The sequence below is a fragment of the Hemiscyllium ocellatum genome, chromosome 21 (genome assembly GCF_020745735.1).
Source record: "Hemiscyllium ocellatum isolate sHemOce1 chromosome 21, sHemOce1.pat.X.cur, whole genome shotgun sequence".
NCBI classification, from domain to species: Eukaryota; Metazoa; Chordata; class Chondrichthyes; order Orectolobiformes; family Hemiscylliidae; genus Hemiscyllium; species Hemiscyllium ocellatum.
Window position 1 is genome coordinate 22,887,384 of NC_083421.1, and position 22,055 is coordinate 22,909,438.

At 40.9% G+C, this 22,055-nt stretch overlaps 1 protein-coding gene across 3 annotated transcripts in view; it reads left to right on the top strand.

Moving 5' to 3' along the window:
• Nucleotides 1-22,055, top strand: part of wdr31 (WD repeat domain 31) — a 43,577-nt gene that overhangs the window by 15,726 nt on the left and 5,796 nt on the right. For 2 of the 3 annotated variants that reach the window (XM_060841750.1, XM_060841749.1), the window contains 6 exons: nt 5,620-5,749; nt 6,186-6,260; nt 8,529-8,673; nt 9,582-9,682; nt 13,068-13,135; nt 17,064-17,205. In XM_060841750.1, coding sequence (XP_060697733.1) covers nt 5,620-5,749; nt 6,186-6,260; nt 8,529-8,673; nt 9,582-9,682; nt 13,068-13,135; nt 17,064-17,205 — 661 coding nt within the window. The remainder of the gene's footprint in view (nt 1-5,619; nt 5,750-6,185; nt 6,261-8,528; nt 8,674-9,581; nt 9,683-13,067; nt 13,136-17,063; nt 17,206-22,055) is intronic. The other variant, XM_060841751.1, reaches the window with a different exon arrangement.

Here is a 22,055-nt window from a genome sequence, read left to right on the forward strand (position 1 = left end):
CCACAAAGTAATGTTGTAAATTGGAACAAGGCCAATTATGATGCTTTAGGCAGGAACTTTCTAAAGTTGACTGTGGGAGGCTGCTTGCAGGTAAAGGGACACGTGGCGATTGGTAGACTTTCAAAAGCAAGATAACGGATTCAGGGAAAGCATGTTCCTGTTAGAATGTAGGGAAAGGCTGGCAGGAATAGGGAACACTGGATGACCAGAAATATTGAAACTGAGCAAGAAACTGAGGAATTTGTCACGTGTGTACAGCTGGGATCAAGTGAATCCCTTGAGGGGTATGGGGGTTAGAGATATAGTGAAGAGGGAAATCAGGAGTGCAAAAAGGGGACATGAAATAGCTTAGCAGAAAAGGTTGAGGAGAATCCAAAGAGATTCTACAAGCTTATTAAGGCAAGAGAGTAACTAGGGAGAGAATAAAGCCCATTAAAGATTACCAAGGCCATCTATGTGAGGAATCACAGGAGGTGAATGAGATCCTAAATGCATATCTCATGTCAGTATTCAGGGAAGCTGAGGAACTCGGGGAAATAAATAGCAATGTCGTGAAAAAAAAGTCCATATTAGAGAAGTGGAGGTGCTGGAGGTCTTAAAATGCATAAAGATAGATAAATCCCTGAACCTAGTGAAGTGTATCCCAGGACGTCATTGGAAACTAAGGAGGAGATTGTGGGGCCCCTAGCAGAGATATTTGCATCATTGATAGCCACAAGTGATGCGCTGGAGACTGGAAAGTGGCTAATGTTGCCATTATTTAAGAGAGGCTACAAGGAAAAGCCAGAGAACTAGACATCAGTGAGCCTGAGGTCAGTGGTGGGTACGTTGATGGAGGGATTTCTGAAAGATAGGATTTAGATGCATTTGGAAAGGCAAGTACTGTTTAGGGGTAGTCAGCATGGCTTCATGTGGGGGAAATTGTGTCTCTACAACTTGATTTGAGTTTTTTTGAAGAGGCAATCAAGAAGACAGATGAAGGTAGAGCATTGGATGTTGTCTACATGGACTTTAGCAAGGACTTTAACAAGGTTCTCCGTGTTAGACTGGTTAGTAAGATTAGATAACATGGGATCCAGGGAGAGCCAGCCAACCGAATACAGAATTGGCTTGATGGTAAGTGACACAGTGTGGTGGTCGAAATTGTTGTTCAGATCGAAGGTTTTAACCAGCAGTGTCCTGCAAGGATTGGTACTTGATCCATTGTTGTTTGTCATTTGTATAAATGATTTGGATGAGAATAAAGGAGGCATAGTTAGTAAGTTTGCGGATGACACCAAAATTAATGGTATAATGGACAATGATGAAGGTTATCTAAGAATACAAAAAGATCTGATCAGCTGAGCCAGTGAGTCGAGGAATGGCAGATGAAGTTTAATACAGATAAATGCGAGATGTTGCATATTGGTAAGACGAACCAGGGCAGGACTTAAACAGTTAATGGAAAGCCTTGGGGAGTATTGTCGAACAGAGAAATGTAGTGGTGCAGGTACATATTTCCTTGAAAATGGCATCACAGGTAGACAGGATGGTGACGAAGGTACTTGGCATGCTTGCCTAAGTCGTTCACTGAATACAAATGTTGGGATGTCATGTTATGCTGTACAAGACATTGGTAGAGCGACCTTTAGAATACTGCTAGATTTGAAAGAGTTCAGAAAAGATATACAAGGATATTCCAGGACTGGAGGGTTTGAGGGGAAAGGGTGAATAGTCTGGAACTTTTTTCCCTAAAAGCATGGGAGACTGAGATTTATAAAATGACAAGGGGCTTGGATAAGCTGAATAGCCAAGGTCTTTTTCCCAGGGTAAGGGAGTCCAAAACTAGATGGCACAGGTCTAAGGTGAGAGATTAAAGATTTAAAAGGGACTCAAGGGGGAACTTTTTCATGCAGAGGATGTGTGAAATGAGCTGTTTGAGGAAGTGGTGGATGCAGTACAATTACAACATTTAAATGGCATCTGGACAGGTATATGAATAGAAAGGGTTAGGATGGATATAGCTAAATGCTGGCAAATGGGACCAGATCAGTTTAGGAGGTCTGGTCAATACACATGAGTTCGACCAAAGGGTCTGTTTCTGTACTGTATAATTTTTAAGACTCTGTCTCTAGAGGATGTAGGTTTAAGGTGAGAGGGGAAAAGAGTTAAAAGGGACCTGAGGGGCACAGTGGTGTGTTTATGGAACAAGCTGCCACAGGAAGTGGTGGAGGTGGTTACAATTACCACATTTAGAAAATATTCGGACTGGTGCATGGATAGGAAAGGGTTAGAGGGATATGGGCCAAGTGCAGGCAAATGGGACTGGTTCAGTTTAGAAAACCTAGTCATAGAGTCATACAGCACGGAAGCAGACCCTTCGGTCCAACTTGTTCACACTGACCGAGTTTCACATACTAAACTAGTCCCACTTACCTGCCCGTATCCTTCTAAACCTTTCATGTACCTGACCAAGTGTCTTTTAAATGTTATAATTGAATGCTTCCAGCACTTCCTCTGGCAGTTCATTCCACATATGTGCCAATCTCTGTGTGAAAAAGTTACCCCTCATTTTCCTTTTAAGTCTTTCCCTTTAACCTTAAAAATTTGCCCCCTAGTTTTGAACTCACCCATCCAGGGAAAAGACCTTTGCAATTCACCTTATCTATGCCCCTCATGATTTTATATCATCTGTAAGGTCTCCCATCTGTTCCAGTCTCTCCTTATAATTCAAACTGTCCAGTCTGGCAGCATCTTTTCTGAGCTGTCTCCAATTTAATAATATCCTTCCTATAGCAGGGTGATGAAAACTGTGCACTGTACTCCAGAAGTGGCTTCACCAACATCTCGTACAATCTCAACATGACATCCCAACTCATACTCAATGGTGTGAGTGCTGAACGCAAGCATGCTGAACCTTCTTAACTATCCTGAGTACCTGTGATGCAACTTTCAAAGAACTATGTACCTGAAACCACAGGTCTGCAACACTACTCAGCACCCTACCATTAACTGTTAAAAGCCTGCTCTTGTTTGTTTTACCAAAATGCAATACTCACACTTATCCAAAGTAAACTCCATCTGCCACTCCTCAGCCCATTATCATTACTGATCGAGGTCCTTCTGTAATCTTAGATCATCTTCTGTTAGTGAAGGCCACTGACCATGGAAATATTGCACAATAAGTTGTCATCTTATATTTTTGTTTTCATTTTTAAAAATGAATTAATATATAGTATAACATTAGTGTTAATTTTTTAATAATGTGGTAGAGTCTAACAGGAATGCCGGATACCAAATGCAAGTCAGAAATGGATGTTGGTTATTTGTCCATTTTGCGAGGACCTGGTATATATAACTATGGAGCAAATACTCAATGTTTTTTTTTAGATTACTTACAGTGTGGAAACAGGCCCTTCGGCCCAACAAGTCCACACCGACCCGCCGAAGCGCAACCCACCCATACCTTACATTTACCCCTTACCTAACACTACGGGCAATTTAGCATGGCCAATTCACCTGACCCGCACATCTTTGGACTGTGGGAGGAAACCGGCGCACCCGGAGGAAACCCACGCAGACACGGGGAGAACGTGCAAACTCCACACAGTCAGTCGCCTGAGTCGGGAATTGAACCCGGGTCTCAGGCGCTGTGAGACAGCATTGCTAACCACTGTGCCACCGTGTCGCCCACAATGTGTTGAGGTTTGAGTTGGAATGAATTCTGACTGGAAAATATAAGCTTTAACTTTGTCTAATCAGTCTTTAATCTGAGGTGTCTAACAGCTACCCCTTAGTCTATTTGTTCCAGCCTTTGGTCCTGCCTGCTTCAGTCTTGGTCACTCCTGCCACACTGCCTCTAGCTGCTCCTCCAATCACACACTGTTTCCTTCAACTGTTGCTGCAGATTGTTTCATTATGAGTCTATCAGCAGCAAGCATGAGAAAGACCCAACCTCTGATTGGAATAATAACCCCTCTCAGATTCTGTTTGTTCCAACTATGGGGCTGACTTTTCTCTAATGGGTCACGATGATTGAATTTTCCTGGGTGATTTGGTCACTTTCTGACAAATCCATCACTCCTGCCCTATGTTTACAGTGTTGGCTGTAACAACTTATCCAAGGTCCTCAGATAGTACCTTCTAAACCCAAGACCTCTACTACCCAGAAGGACATGTAGGTGATGGGGTTCCCATGCTTCTAACGTTTCACTCCATGCCACGTACTGTTTTGATTTGGAGTTAAATTGCCGTCGAGTCTGCACCGACCCTCATCAGCGCATCTCACACAGATCCAGACTCAAACCTAACCCCATTACTCTGCATTACCACGGCTAACCAGCTTATAGCCTGCACCTCCCTGGACAATGGGCAATTTATTATGGACGATCCACTTAACCTGCACAGCTTTTGAACCGTAGGACGAAACTGGAGCATCAGACAGAAATCCATGCAAACCCCACATGGACAGTCACCCAAGACTGGGATTGAATCCAGGTCCTTGATGTTGTAAGGTAGCAGGGCTAACCACAGAGCCACCCTTTACTCAAAATCCTGGACTTTTCTTTACGGACAGCACTTTTCGGCGTATCTACACCACAAGGACAGCAGTTGTATCAAGAAGGCAATGCAGCACCACATTGTCAAGGGAAATTAGGAACATGCAACAAATGCTGGTCTAGGCAGTGATGCCCACATCCCATGAACATATTAAAAAAAAAACACTTGCTGCCCACATTCGAGTCATTGGTGTAGATTGAATAGGCAGGCCCCCAAGCACTGATTCTTGGGATACCACACTAGTCACAGCCTGTTAACCTGAGGATGATATAATTATGTTTACTCTCTGTTTTCTGTCTGCTAGCAATTTCTTAATCCATGAAGATAGATTACCTGGCACTCCCTCGGCTGTAATTTGCTTACAAACCTCTGATGTGGGACCGTATTGAAAATTTAAATCCAAGATACTGTAGTTTTCCCTTTTTCTACTGAGCTAGATAAACATTTTTTCAAACATGATTTTCCTTTCGTAAATCCATGTTGACTCTGCCTAATCCAACCATTATTTTCTGACTTTCTAGTTTTCCCATCCTACAGTGCAGTACAGAAGAATCACCATACTGACAGTGGTGTTGTCTTGTGGATGAGATGTTAAATCTATGTTCGTTCTGCCTAATCAGTTTTCACAGTGTGTTAGCATTATATATCCCTCAATCCATGCTACTGAAACAACTTATTTGAACATGGATCCCATTGCTATGTATGGGATCTTACTTGCAATAAATTCACTTCTATGATTACTAACAAACCAGCAGTGACCGTATTTCATAAGCGATTACATTACTTCTAACATATAATAGAACATCTTCAACTCCTGAAAGTGCAAATTATGTATTTCATTTGATACCCTTACAACCAGCAGATTCTTATTCCATTCAGGGTGAAGCACAGAACACAGAGATAAAAATGGTAGTGTATTATTTAATTCACTACCTAGATCTCCACAGCTTGAGCTATTTGGGCTTGAAATGCTTTGTAATCTGTCAAGGAGGTATAGAATATATTCCAGACAATGTTGCGTACACTGGCTTTCTCAGATTGAGCTATACATTGTGCTTGAACTATGTTATACTTTTTAAGGATTGATGGCGATGCAGGTCACAGTTCTGTCACTCAAGTGGTTCAGCAATACAGTCCTGCACATAATGATGCTGTGACATCATTAGCCTCTCTTACATCTGATACCTGTGTGTCTGGAGGAAAGGACAAGGTAAGATTTCCATCCTTAGAATGGTGGAATAGGAGGGCATGTTTATGAACAGGAATTTATGTGAATGCATATTGGTTTTGTGACATTTTAATGGGGTGCTTTACGATTCTATTTTTTAATATATATACACACACGCAAGTGCGTGCACACACATACATTAAACCATCATATCTAACTATATTCACAGTATAATGCCTTACTCTAGCTTCCTTTATCCAGAAGGTTGGTACAGGCTTTAAATTGCAGACAACAGTACCCTGTGCCTTAGTATTCAGTGTTCATTTAAGTTCCATCTTGCTCATTTCTAAATGCAATCACTGTTATGATAATAAAATGTTTATGTTTGCATATATGTAAAAATGTTTGGGCTTTCATTGAATTCAGTAGTAATGTGTGCAGACTGTTACTAAAGTGTACCCATTTTACTGCCCTATAGACAGTGGTCATATATGACTGGAAATCTGGTTGTGTGCAGCAGAAATTCATGGGCCATGAACGTGATGTGACCAAGGTAAGAATGATTAATAAACCACCTGATAGAATAGTTAGAATAGTTACTATAGAATACTTCCTGATGAAGGGCTTTTGCCTGAAACGTCAATTTCGCTGCACTTTGGATGCTGCCTGAACTGCTGTGCTCTTCCAGCACCACTAATCCAGAATCTGGTTTCCAGCATCTGCAATCATTGTTTTTACCCTACTATTCCTGAAAGGCAGGAAGAAATGAAAGCATGCATTGACTATGGATGTGGAGCATGCTAATCATTTATTCTCTGAGGACTAGTTTTTCATGTCTGATGAGGCGCAATGGATGGAAGTTGTCCCTGCATTAGATTGATTGCACAATGCTCTAATCTTATCTTTCATCGCTGAGGCCAATCTGTCAAAAATCATTGGCTGGTAACAGCATAGAGGAGCACTTTCAGCCTGCCAAACCTGTGTCAGAGTACCACTCAGCTAATCCCAATCCCACCATAGTTGCTGTGTTTAGGATCAAGGTATTGAGATCCAGAGATTTGAATAGGCACATGCTAAAACACTTCTCATAAAGATCATAAGTCACTTTAAAACCCTTTAGCATACATATCTCCAATCCTGTTTGATAGGATTCTGAAAATTTGTCTTAAACTAGGAAGCACTCAGGATCAGAGGGATCTTGGTGTGCATGCTTGAAATTGCAGGACAGCTTGATGGAGTGATTAAGAAGGTATCTGACTTACTTGCCTTTATTAACCAAAGCGTGTAGTTCAAGAATAGTGAGAGGTTATGCTGGAATTGTATAAAATGTTGGTTAGGCCACAGCTAGAATATTGTTTGCAGTTCTAGAATCCACATTATAGGAAGGATGTGGTAGCACTGGAGAGGGTGCAGACGAGATTTAACAGGGTATTGCCTGGGATGAAAAGTTCTAAATATGAACAGAGATTGGATAGACTGGGGTTGTTTTTCTCAGAGCAGAGGAAACTGAAGTGGGGAGCATGATTGAGATATATAAAATTATGACCAGGAAGCAGGAGGTTTAGAGGGAATGTGAAGGAAAATCTTTTCACCCAGAGAGTGGTAAGAATCTGAAACTCACTGTCTATAAGGGTATTAGACACAGAAGCTCTCATAATATTTAAGATATATTTAGGCTTTGGGCCAAGTGGTGAAAAATTGGATTAGAATAGTTAGGTGGTTGTTTTTGACCATTGCAGATTTTTGTGCTGCAGACCTCTCTGACTCTAATTATTCTAGATAAACCTACACCGGGTTTATCTGGAAGCATGATATTTCATGTCACAAGTAAAGGAACTGATCTTGAATACGCATGGATATATGACTTTCCCCACTGGTCCACTGAATTGTCTAATACTTACAAAGAGCAGGGGAATCTAATCAGAGTATTCAAAGGATGTAACTCTACACTCCCTATACAATATCTCCTTCCCATCCTATCTGTTCAAACACATAACTGTTATCTGTCCAGTTTTCTCCCAGTGGATATCGGCCATTTTGAGTTCTTTCAGTCTTTGTAATGAGACTCAACGTTTCAGCCAAATGTGTGAGCTGACCTGGAGCTGGCTACTCCAATAACTGCACACATTCAGTTTCTGCTCTGAGAAGCGAGTTTTGACCTTGAACGATAGTGTAAAATTAGCAACATCAGATCATAAAAATATAAGAAACGGGAGCAGAATTAAACCATTTGATCCTGAGAGCCTGCCTGGCCATTCATGGCTGATATTCTTTCTGAACTCCACTTTTTTGCTCAATTTCCAAGTTCCTCTAAGTGGTCAAAAATCAGCAGTATTTGTCTCAAATAATTAAACCTACTTGATGGAGAATTCCAAAGATCCAACATCGTCTGAATGAAGTAATTTTGCCTTGCCTCAGACTTTAATTGTACATCTTTTAACTAGGAGTTACAACCATGGGAGATAGAGACGAAAGCCAGGAGACACAGCCTGTAACAGCCATACAACTCCTCTGATTTTCTCTTCCATTTCCAGCACTGATTTACACTATTGCCCCAAATCTGATAACTCCCAGAATCATCTTGCAGTGACTTGTCTGAATTCAGTGCAAGAACAAGTACCCACTGCACTCTTATCAGCTGGAAATGATTCTCAATAGAGTCTGAAGTAGAGGCAAAAATTTGACAATGTTGGTGCATTCTTTAATTTTCAGCTGATGCCATGATTGGGAGACATCCTGTCCTACGTTGAAGTGACCTGCATGTGAACAAACTAGTGGCTGGTCCCCATAACCTGGAATTGTGCATGTTATATTATTTCAGGTAACCTGCCTCTTTCAGTCAAACAGAATCTTCAGTGCTTCACGTGATAAAACAGCCTTAATGTGGGATATGTACAATAAAGCTGGACCACTACAGGAGTTTACAGGGCATGAACTGATGGTGTCCGGCCTAGCCGTGAGCCCAGGTATGAATACAGGAAGCTGTCTTTCTCTGTAATATTTTAGAATTTTTGTATGTTTCTCTTGCCACAAAAAAATTTAGATTAGATTCTCTACAGTGTAGAAACAGGTCATTTGGCTCAACCAGTCCACACTGACCCTCTGAAGACTAACCCACCCAGACCCATTCCCCTACATTTACCCTTGACAAATGGTCAATTTAGCATGGCCAGTGCACCTGACCTGAATATCTTTTGGACTGTGGGAGGAAACTGGAGCACCCGGAGGAAACCCACGCAGACACGGGGAGAAAGTGCAAACTCCACACAGACAGTGGCCCGAGGTGGGAATCGAATCCAGATCCCTGGCGCTGTGAGGCAGCAGTGCTAACCACTGAGCCAGGTCATAGTAAAGTTATGAATTTATTAAAAAGGAACAGAAAGAAGAGGGAAGAAAGGAAGAGAGTCAGAGGCAAGTTGAAAGATAACAACAGAAAGTGTCTAACAGACTGGAAAAGACAAGTGGAGAACTATCTGAAGGATGATAATGAATTAGCGAGTTTAAAAGAAAAAGAGTTGGCAACAGGATAAGGAATTTATAAATCTTGCACGTAGACAGAAAGAGAAGAAAATGGGAGGCAGAGGAAGAGATTAACAATTAGCAGGATTAACGATTGGGCACAAAGCAGAGCCAGTGGGAAGAAAAGGGTACCAGGTTTTGTTTCCTTATTGTCTGTGAGCAAAGCTACATTGTACTGTATTTACCAATTTATACATATCTCTGACAAAAATTGTATCTTTTCTTTCCTATGTGTGTGTCAAATCATGGATGAGAAGATATTGTGCCTATACTGAACTTTGTTCCTGTAAAGATACAAACTTTGTTGACCTGAATTTGAATTTCTGTTATAATGTGGTCTTATTATTTTTTTCAGATGGTTTGAAACTATGTACAGGATCGCGGGACAATTCCATCTGTGTCTGGGACGTGGAGACAGGAGACTGTCTACAAAGCTGCCATATTTCCAGGAATCTGGTAGGACTAATTAGCAGCTGGCCACTGGTTCTTCTGCTATTATTTGGATGATATTGTAATGCAGTACTGAGGAAGCACTGCTCTCAAAGGTGCAATATTTTACATGAGATATTCAACTGAGAATCTGTCTCTTTTTGCCTTCTTGGCTGGACTGTACTGCTCGTATGGCACTGTTTTGATAAACAGCAAGTGAGTTCTTTATCATCCTGTTGTGGGGTGAGCATTTGTCCCTCACAGAACCAGAAACCGATCATGATTTATCACATTGCTTATTTATCAGATTGTGATAGCTTGCTGTGTGTAAATTGGTCCCTGCATTTCTTGTATACCACTAGGAATATACTTCAAAGTACACAATTAGCTTTAACGCATGTTGGAAAATCTGGGAATAATAGAAATATAGAAGTGTACAGCACAGAAAAAGACCGTTTAGCCCAATGCATCAATACCAGTCAAAAACAACCACTTAACTATTGTAATCCCATTTTCCACCACATGATCCATTGCCTTGTATGCCTGGGCATTGCAAGTACTAAAAACCTCTTGAATGTCGTGAGGGGTTCTGCCTCTACCGCCCTTACTGGCAGTCAGTTCCTGATTCCCACCACCCTCTGGATGAAAATATTTTTCTTCACATCCCCTCTCATTCTCCTGCCCTGACTTAAAGTCTACACTCCCTGCTCATTGATCCTTCCATCAAGGGGAAACATTTTTTCCTATCAACTCTATGCTCCTCATAAATTTATACACCTCAAACATATCCTCTCTCAATCTCTTCTCCTCTGAGGAGAATAACCCAGTCTGTCCAATAACTGAAACTCACCAGCTTAGGCAACAGCCTGGTAAATCTCCTCTGCATCCTGTCTGGTGCTACCACTATCCAGTACTGATGGTGTCAGTTCTCTTGAATGTTGTAATGACACTCATACATGCACTACTGTAATGTGGATTCCGGTGGATTCCAGAACTGCACACAATACTCTAGTTGTGCCTCACCAGCATTTTATACTGTTCCAGCATACCTCTCTGCTCTTAAACTCTATGCCTCAGTAATAAAGGCAGGTATCCCATATGCCTTCTTAGCCATTTAATCAGCCTGACCTGACACCACAGGAATCAGTGTACATGCACACCAAAGTCCCTCTGATCCTTGTTGCTTCTCATGGTCCTGCTGTTCATATATTCCCTTGCCTTTGAGAAAATGGCGGTGAGCTGCCTTCCTGAAGCATGGTGTAAGTCGACCAACCATGCTGCAAGGGAGGAAGCTCCAGGATTTTGACCCAGCTTCTTTGAAGGAATTGTGATACATTTACATTTTCAAGTCAGAATGTTGAGTGACTTGTAGGGTTACTTGCAGATGGTTGTGTTCCCATGAATCTGCTAAACTTGTCCTTCTAGATGTTGTAGCCATGGGTTCAGAAGATTTGGTCTAAGGAGCCTTGGTGAATTTCTACTGAGCATCTTGTAACATCCATCACACTACTGACTTGTGCCTTATAGATGATAGACAGGCTTTGGGCAGTCAGGAGGTGAGTTACTTACTGCAGGGTTCCTAGCCTCTGACCTACTCTTACAGCCACAGTATTTATTCAGTTCAGTAACTGATAAGTCCCAAAGTTTCTGGTAAGTGATAAATCCTAAGCTGTTGGTAGTAGGGGATTAAAGCAATGGTAATCCTATTGAATGTCCAGAGGCAGTGGTTGCAGATGGTCCTCACCTGACATGGTGTGATGTGAATGTTACTTGCCACCTTTCAGCCCAAACCTGAATAATGTCCAGGTTCTGCTGCATTTGGACATGGACTGCTTCAATATCTGTGTAGTCATAGTGATCATACCCACTTCTGACCTTGTGATTGAGGGAAGGGTCATTGATGAAGCAACTGAAGAAGGCTGGGCCTAGGTCACTATCCTGAGAAGCTCCTACAGAGGTGTCCTGAAGCTGAGATGACTAAAATCCAGTAAAGACCTCCAGCTTCCTTTGTGCCAGGTATGACTCCAACCATTGGAGAGTTTTCCTCCAATGTCCATTGACTTTTAGTTTTTCTACTAAAATCACACTCGGTCTAATGCCGATTTGATTACAAGGGCTATCACTTTCATCTCTCCTCTGGAATTCAGTTCTTTTCTCCATGTTTGGACCAAGCCTGTAATGAGGTTAGGAACGGGGTGATGCCCAGTTTAGGGTTCTGCCAGGGCCAGTGAGCAGGTTATTGCCAAGCATATGCTGCTTGGTAGCATTGTTGACAGCATTTTCTATCACTTTACTAATGATCAAGACTAGACCAATGGGCTGGTAATTAACTGAGTATTTGCCCTGTTTTCTGTGTACTGCACATAGCTAGACAATTTTCCACATAGTCAGGTAGCTGCACTGACACAGTTGCAAGTTCAGTACTACTGCCAAATAGTCAGGGCCTATGGTCTTTGAACTATCCAGTTACTTGATATCACAGAGTGCATCAGTTTGGCTGTAGCCTGGCAACTATTTTGTTGATGACCTCTGCAGGAGGTTGAGATCCACTTGCCCTTCTGGCTGTAGATTGTTTGTTTGTAAATGTTTAACCTTGTATATTGAGGATGGGGATATCTATGGAACCACCTCCTCCAGTGTCGACACCCATTCATGGCTGGATTTGGAAGGACTGCAAAGCTTAAATCAATTAGGTGATTGTGGAATATTATAAAATGTATATAATTCTTTAAATTATTTAAATGGTAAGATGAGAAAAAGAAAGTCAGAACCACAAAATGATTTATCTTTCCTTGTTCTGGCAAAAGTATCACTGTCTTTATTTCTCTCTTAAAACACAAGAGTGTTACTTCCTTGAACATACGCTTTATTTTGAAGATTTAACAAATACTCAAGATTTGTGTTTGTCTATTGTTGGTTATCTTGTGAAAGACAGTAAGGGAGTAAAGTATTTTAACAGAAACCAGGCAAGGGGCCAGTTAAAATGGAACAGATGACCTACCATCTCAATGAATTTTAAATAATATGTACCCAAGTATACTTGCCCAAAAGCCAGCAAGCTTCTTGTTAAATATGTAAATGTGACCCTAATGACATCCTTGGCCCCAACTACAACATAGAATAAAACTCCATTCAATAGAATCCTTACAACCAGGAAAGAATGTTGCTTGACTCTCAGTCTCAGCTGGATTTAAACTCAGGTCCCAAATACAAGAGTCTAATGTCCAAGTAGCTCTGGATTGTGAGATTTTTACTGGTGATTTGGTCATCTGACTTTTCTATTGCATTGAAACTAAATTAGAGGCTTTGTTTATAACTGTCCCACTCTTTCTTGATTGTTGGTATGTTGTTTAGTTACATAGCAACATTTCTTGATTGATGAATTAATTGATTGTAGTCAATTCTTTTCCAGGTGACACACATCTGCTGGATTCCTGCAGAATCACTTGTAATTCAGACCTCAGAGGACAAGATGATCAGGTGAGTTAACTTTAGTCCACATCAACTAGTTCACTCATTCAGTAAGGATCATTAAATGGATGTTTTGTGCATACAGTAAATTGAATTAGGAATTCAAGGTGTATACTTGTGTATGCTTCTCCAACATAGCAAACTTCAAGGGAGATCAATAAAAGTAGTTAGACTTTCCAAAATGTTAACTAACTTTAAAACATTGCAAAATAAATAGTTGCTTTAACTGATGCTATACCAATGACATTGAGTGAATTTCAGATGGTTAGGACTGTTCTCTTTTAAGTCAGGCATTTTTTATTTTGATTTATTCCTCCATTCTATCTTCTCGAGCCTGGCCAGCTATATTCTGTCTTTGATGAAAACTAGTTGTAAACTGTACAGGTCCTCTTTGTCATCAGTATTGTCTTATAGTACTCATTATTATAAGTTCTGTGTGGGAAGGTTTACAGTTCAGTTAATATAAGTCCTGGCCATTTGGTTAAAGAATGGACGCTGAATAATAAGATCTGTAAAGCAGTTTTATAATTTTGTTAAATGTCAATTTGTTACTTTATTTTGAAACTTGTCACTGAAGTATTAAGTGCTGGTAACCTCATGCAGGATCTAGGTCAGTGGAGATTTTCAGGCTGATGCTACTTAGGAGTTGGAATAACTTTAGTAAGTATGATCATTTATCTGTATGTAACAAAGAAACCTTAAGGCACTTAAAGGTAGGTGAAGCTAAACTGAAGATATGTCTAACCATTTGTCGGGGGAAAAAAGCAGATCATTTTGAAACTAATTTAGCAGAGAATGCAGAATATTCCCTCTGGGGAAGGGAGTGTGTGTTAGTTCACAAATATACAGAACTATGTTGGAGTCTCTGCAGAAATGCATGCAGCTCCATACTACTGCAACAATGTGTGACTTCATCTTACACTGTGCCAAGATCTAACTGCCTATCCTAGCTCTGTTTTTCAGGAATTGACAGTTAGAAATTGTCTATTTTTAAATGGTACATCATAGGTTTGGAAATTGCTGTCGTAAGAACCTTGTTGCATTTTTGCAGTTCATTCTTCTTGTAGACAATATACACTGCTGCCATTGTGCATCGGTGGTGATGGGACTGAATGTTAAAGGTGCTAAATGGGGTGCCAGTCAAGTGGACTGCTTCATTCTGGGTGGTGTTGAAATTCTTGAATATTGTTGCATCCGTCCAGGCAAGTGGACAGAGTTCTGTCGCATTCTGGACTTCTATTTTGTAGATGGTGTACAGACATGGGAGACAGGAATTGAGTTTCTTGCTGCACAGTTCTTAGCTTTAACCTCCTCTTGTCGCCATTGTATTTGCAAGGCTGGTCTAATCCAGTTTATAGTCAATGGTAACCCCCTGGAATATTGATATGGTGGACTCAGTGATAGTGATGCCATTGAATGTCAAGGACAGTAGTTGGATTCCCTGTTGTCAGAGATGGTCATTGCCTGGCATTTAGTTTGTACAAATATTACTTGCCACTTACAAGCCTGGATGTTGCCTAGGTCTTGCTGCATATGTAGACAGATTGCTTCAGTATCTGAGAAATCGTGACTAGGAAGTCATTGATGAAGCAGCTGAAGATGGTTGGGCCTTAAACACTGTTTAATTCCTGCAGAGATGCCCTGGAGCTGAGATGATTACCTTCAGCAACCGCAGGCGTCATCTTTTGTGCCAGGTATAACTCCAACCAGAAGAGGGTTTTCCTCAGATTCCCGTTGAAGCCAGTTTTGCTTGGGATCCTTGATGCCACACATAGTCACATGTGACCTTGATGTAAAGGGCAGTTGCTTCACCTCACCTCAGGAATTCAGCTCTGTTATCCATGGTCGGACCAAAGCTGTAATGCAGTCAGGAACTGAGTGAGCCTGACAGAAATTATACTGAGTTCCAGTGAGCAGTTCTGAAGAAGTGTCAAATCAGATTTGAAAAGTTAACTCTCTCTCTTTCTCCACAGATGCTACCAGACTTACTGAGTTTCTCCAGAATTTTCTCCATTTATTTCAGATGTCCAGCATCTGCAGCTTTTTGCTTTTGTCAGTGGGTAGATGTTGCTAGATAGAATTGTTTACAGTTCCTTCCACTAATAAATGTGATATTGACAGTAAAGGTGTGAGATGTATCCAGAATCTATATTAGGAACAAATAATGAACATCAGGCCAGAAGAGAGATAGCCATGTATGTTCCAAGTGAAGACAGGAATACAAGAAGGCTGTGTACTGCCACCAAAATTATTTAAGCTGGACACAGAACAAATATTTAGAAAACTTGATGTAGTTCCGGGATAAAAAAAATTAGAGGTATAAACATGCCTCACGTGTGATACACAGCGTGAAATTAGAGGAGGTCCTACAAGTTATTATATATCAAAGTTAGATTAAATATGATCACCAAAAGGACAAAAACAATGTTAATTAAAAGGAATATATTCAAGGACACTAGAGTAAAGATTGAAATGGCTGGTGTCACACACTGAAACACAAATTTGTCTATTCATGAGCAACAGAAGATGACAGATGTGTTTTGTAGGATTTAGAATAAATATTACAGATGGTAATTTTGTGAAGGCGAAGGATGTGTTAACAAGAAAACTCAAACTTATAATAAGGAAAAATCATAAGATGTTGCATTCTATTGAATTTCTTTTACATCTCAGAAATGTGAATAATAAGTAAAGATCTGTGAGCGAGACTAGAAACCTTTGAAATCTAGTTGCTCAGGTATATGCTGAAAAATCCAAATACAGATCATAAGGCAAGTGATGAGGCGTTTGAAACTGAAAGAGCTCTGAAATGTTACTTCCAGAAGAAAAAAATGTCAGTATTTAAGCCACTTGATCAGAGCTAAAAGTTTAAAGACATCTCTGTGGAGGACAGCAGAAAGAGATTTTGTTGGATGATGGAGATTGGAGATAAGGTATAGTGAGTGTGCGAGGATGGTGCAAGATAGATGTGCATGACATATGACATCAGCTCGCCTTATAGGAGTAGTTGCAAGCAGAATGGTGCATGTTACAATATTGTTTTTCAAAGGTTTTAAACACTTGGTTATCTGTCATCTTTATATTTAGTAGCTTCTGTTTCTGTTGCAGTAGATAGAGGAGCTGTTTAATTTGATAGAAGTTTGGTCTGTTTATCCAGTTATGATACTCAGTCAGTACATAACCCATTTTAAGAGGCAACTCCAGTTCATATTTGCGTGCCAAACTTGTTTCAGTGTGTTAGAAGTTTGTTAGTTTCAGGTTATACAGAAAATGTAAATAAAACTTAACCAGTTTGTAAATGTCCAAAGGTGGTTCTTATTAAATTTGTGCCCAGGAGATTTAAGTCATAATTTTCAACGATATGAAAGGCTGATTCTGGCTAGATTGCAAAATCAGTGTTAGAAACCTTAGAAAAGGCACCAAATAGTTTGAATGTCCTGAAATTATGAAAAGCTCAGCATGAATTTTTAAGAAGCTGTTTTAATTTCCATGAACCATCCTCTTTAATGTTTCCAAAGTGTTGGCTCAGTTCTTTTCATTATTTTTGCTGCCTCAGAGTTGGGTGAAATGATGCCACCTGTAAAGTTATTACTCTTAGCAACTTAATTGCTCAGCTTTTGTCTAATAAACTTACTTTTAATTTAACTCTGGTGTGATTCTTTATTGTTGAAGACATGGTTGAGACCTTGGAGAGTGTCGCAATAAACCCCGTAGCTAAAAGTAATTGGATGACAGGGTTTAAACTTAATTGCAGTTATGTTAATACGATTGCAGTTAGATCTCAGTTAAGGTAAGTATTGACACTTCTAACATAATTGGAAGTTGGAACCTCCATGAAAGTGATTTAAGAGAGCTGAAACAGTCTAGAAGAACAAGGTTTCACACGAGCTAGTAATGTTTACTGAGGTTTCCTCACTCTTGTCTTTTCTCTTGACAGAATCTGGAATAGTCGCGAACTCCAGGTGACTCACACTTTCCCAATAAAACAGCACATCCAAACATACTGTGATGCCAGTGCTGATGGGCGATACTGCATTACCTGCAGCAATGGTTTTAGCGGCGAGGGCTGTGAAGCCACAGTATGTGACCAGCATTGTAGTCCAGTTTAAAGAAGGTTTGCGGTCAGGCAGAACTTTTTTTTAAAAGAAACCTTTTTTTTATTCTCACATGAGTCGTGGGCATCGCTGGGTGGCCATCATTTATTGCCCTTGCACATTATATCATCTAACTTTTCACATTGAAGCTTTGCATATTGACAGGCTATTGAACTACAGTAGGCATCACAATCAAACCTGTGACGCCCACAACTACTGCAGGGTCACTGGATATCTGTGATCCCTGGGAAATGTCCATCGCTTTAGCTCTCAAATTTTATTGTCACCTGGATATCAGACTCACGTTTTCTATGTGTGGGGACTGGTGGAATAATATTATATCTGTTTTGATACTGAAAAGACAGGAATTGGTTTAATAAAAGCAAAATGAAGAAAAGACGCTTTATGATTGATTAGCAGTTGGAATAAGAAAACATTTAGCCAATTCTTAAGAACAATGCAGATATCTGAGGCTAGGTTTTTAGATCCTACCAGGGTCAGGATCGGAGAGAAATGGGAGTTAGTGGTCCACCCAGCAAACAGTTTTCCAGCTCCATTCAGCCAGCCCTGGCCCATTTATCTAGAGGCAGGGTGGGGAGTTGAGTGGCAAGACTATAACACCTTAACACCACACGTGGTCACAGCTCATCAACAACCGATTAAGACCAACTAAAATCTATAGTGTAACATCCAGGTTCACATTGACAATAATGAAGAGCTGACCCAATGTGACCTTACTCCATCACTAGCACTGAGAGAGAGTAAGACTGTAAATAATATCAATTAAGGTACAGCTAGAACCTTTTGAGCTGTTAGCTAACTGTACAGCATGAGTTTGGTCAGGAACTGCGACCTTCTAATTTAATATCATAAGTTCATAAGGTATAGGAGCAGAAATAGGCCTTTCGGCCCATCGAGTCAGCTCCACCATTCGATCATGGCTGATATCCTCCTCACCCCATTTTTTCTGCCTTCTCCCAATAACCCTTCAACCCAAACCAATTAAAAATCTGTCTAACTCCTTTAAATTTACTCACCATCCAAGCATCCACTGCACTTCGCAGTAACAAATTCCACAGATTCACAACGCTTTGGGAGAAGTAGTTTCTCAACTGTGTTTTAAATTTGCTACCCCTTAAGACTATGACATCTTGTCCTAGAATGCCCCATAAGAGGAAGCATATGTTCCATGTCTATTTTATCCCTACCTTTTATCATCTTGAATACCTCAATTTGATCTCCCTTCTTCTAAACTCCAGACATTATAGGCCTAAACTGATTAATCTCTCTTCATACAATAAACCCCTCATCTCTGGGATCAATTTAGTGAACCTCCTCTGAATTGCCTCCAATGCCACTACAGCTCAGCTCAAATAAGGGGACCGAAATTGTGCACAAAACTCTGGATGCGGTCTCATCAATGCCTTTGTTGCAATAACACTTCCTTACCTTTTATATTCTACACCATTAGCTATAAAAGCTACCATTCCAACCGCTTTCTTTATTATCTGCTGTAATTGCATGCTAGTTTTCTGTGACACATGAATGAGGACACCCAAATCCCTCTGTATCGGAGGACCCAAAGTCTTCTCCCCATTAAAATAATAGTTGCCTTCCCATTTTTCCAATCAAAATGCATGACCTCTCAGTTATCCACATTCGGCTCCCTCTGCCACATTTTGGCCTACTCTTCTAACCTATCTATATCCATTTGTAAGGCTGTTATTTCCTCATTGCAATTTACCATTCTGCCTATTTTTGTGTCATCCACAAATTTGCCTATAAAGCCTTTTATCCCTGTATCCAAGTTATTAATGTAGATTGTAAATAGCTAGGACCCAAGGACCAAACCCTGTGGCACCCCACTAGCTACTACTCACCATCCAGAAACAAAAACATTTATCCCATCTCTCTGTCTTCTGTCCAACAGCCAGTCACCTATCCAAGCTAATAAATTACTCTAGTCCCATATGATCCAACCTTGTGAATTAACCTTTTATACGGCACCTTATCAAATGCCTACCTGAAGTCCAGATATATTACTTCTACAGGATCCTTATTATCTACTTTGCTTGTTATGTCTTCAAAGAACTCTATCAAATTAGCCAAACATGCTTTACCCTTTGTAAAGCCATGCTGACTCTGGATAGTGTTTTGACTTTCCAAATGTCCTGATATTGCTTCTTTGACACTTTCCCAACAACAGATGTTGAATTAACTTGTCTGTAATTTCCCACCTATTGCCTTCCCTTTTTGAATAAGGGCATCATATTAGCATTTTTCTAATCCGCTGGAATTTTTCCCATGTCCAGAGAATTTTGAAATATTGTAACCAGTGGATCTGGTATCTCCGCCACCACTTCCTGTAATAACCTAGGATGTAGGCTATCAGGCCCAGAGAACTTGTTTGTCCTCAATCCTGATCAAGTAACATTAATGTCGTAAAATGGGTAAAAACAAGGACTGCAGATGCTGGAAACCAGAGTCTAGATTAGAGTGGTGCTGGAAAAGCGCAGCAGGTCAGGCAGCATTCGAGGAGCAGGAAAATTGACGTTTCGGGCAAAAGCCCTTCATCAGGAATGCCCCTTAATGTTGGAAAATGCCAGGCAATGACCATCTCCAATAAGAGGCAATCTAACCACCATACTTGACGTTCAGTGGTGTTACTGAATCCCCTACTTTCAATGTCCTGGGAGTTAGCATTGATCAGAAACTCAACTGGATTTGTCATATCAATACAATGGATACAAGAGCTAGTCAGAGGCTAGGAATACCGCAGACAGTAACCCACTATGTGACTCCCCAAAACCTAACAATCATCAACCAGTGAAGGGGCAACCCTTCCGAGCTGAGATGAGGTGGAATTTTGTCAGCCAGAGGGTGGTGAATCTGTGGAATTCATTACTGCAGAAGGCTGTTGATGCCATGTCACTGAGTGCCTTTAAAACCATGTTTTTGATTTGTAAGAACATCAAGGGTTATGAAGAGAAGGCAGCAGAAGAACGGGGCTGAGAAACACATCGTGGCCGAATGAACACTCTGCACATCCAACTACTTTGAATGGGCATCCACAATGATCCAGGAACATTGACCCCATGAAAGGACCTGCATCGTCAAAGTGTAACAGAGTCCAGGGTTTACCCAGCCATTCCTGCGAAAATGGGGGTGCTGCTGGCAGTAATTTTTGTCCTTTGTTGGCACTCTGGGCATTGCCTCATAAATACAGCTAGGTCAGCATCCAATCCTGGCCACCAGACATAACCTCATGCCAGCATTTTCATTTTGGAAAACCCTGAATGACCGTGGTGGGATTCAGCCAGTATTTGGCAGCATTCTTTACTTGGGACAGTCACACTAGCTCCCCATAGTATGCCCATCTTCTGCAGTGATCCGGTTTTGTCGGGTCCAGACAGGTTTCAATCTCATTTGTGGTGGCCTTTCTGGATCCCCCATCATCAGCTGTTTTAAATTTGCCACGACTGGGTCTTTTTGTGACCATAGTCTAATATTGCCTGCAATGACTGGAATGGTTTTCAGAAAGTTTAAAACTAGAACAGATTCTTCCAGGGGCAGCACCACCGGTGGTATATTTGCCAGTGGGAGAAGGCTCAAAGCATCCATGTGAGCCAATTGGCCTCCTGGACTGTGTTCCAACTTGTACACATTGAGAATAAGGGACGACGACTGAATTCGTCCAGAACCTATGGGCAGCACAGCCTTGTCGTTTTTAAGTAACCCTAGCAGGGGTTGTTGTTTGTTACTCTGACAAATTCACATCCATAAAGATATTGGTAGAACTTGCTTACACCAAAGATGATCACCAAACTTTGCATTTGGCATCAAAGTCCGAGAAGCATTCACTATTAGGCGTTCCTCTCTGTTGGGCCAACGGTGAGCCAATAGTACCCTGATACCGTACGAGGAGGCATCGCATGTCAGCACCACCTCTCACTTTGGATTGTAGTGGGCCAAAGATTACAATAACAGCTTTTTCACTTCCCTAAAGGCTGCTACTTGGCTACCAGACTCAGGTTCCACTTAACACGCTGTCTTCCCAATTGCCGACTAGACTGCACATGATCTGTAATCACAGGAAAAGAGGCATGACTACTCTTCAAATCAACACAAAATTTGATTGGTTTATTGTCATGTGTACCGAGGAATAGTGAAAAACTTTGTTTCTGATCAGTAAAGACAGATCATAGTAAGCAATACAGATCAAAAAGAGTTAGAGGCACACAGGTTACATTGCACAGGGCTAGCAATAGGTGAGATCAACATTAGCAGGATCAGCATTATTTGAGGCTAGAGAGTCCATTCATGAGTCTAATAATAGCTGGGAAGAACTTGTTCCTGAACCTGTGGTGCATATGTTCAGGTTTCTGCATCTTCTGCCTGACTGAAGAGGTTGCAGGAGATCATTACCACAGTGTGATGGGTCTTTGATGATGCTGGCAGCCTTTCCATGGCAGCAAGCTGTGTAAATGGAGTCCATGGCTGGAAGGTTGGCTTCTGTGATGGTCTGGGCCGTGCCCATCACCTCCTGTAGTTTCTTACAGCCCTGGTTCATATGAACCCAGTGCTTGATTCTTTCCCTTCTGTTTCTCACCATCCCCTTCTTCTCCTTCCTTCCTATTCTTATTTGTTCGCACACTACCGAGTAGAGAGAAGCACTGAGTAATTTTCAAGAAACATTAAAACTCCACTGATCAGTCTATAGTGTAGGTGCCTACATCTCTCTAGCTTATCCTTAATACCTTGTACATTATCCATTTTATCACTTATAAACCTTCCAATGTTTCCATATTATTTTCACATCAGCCCATTTAATTGTT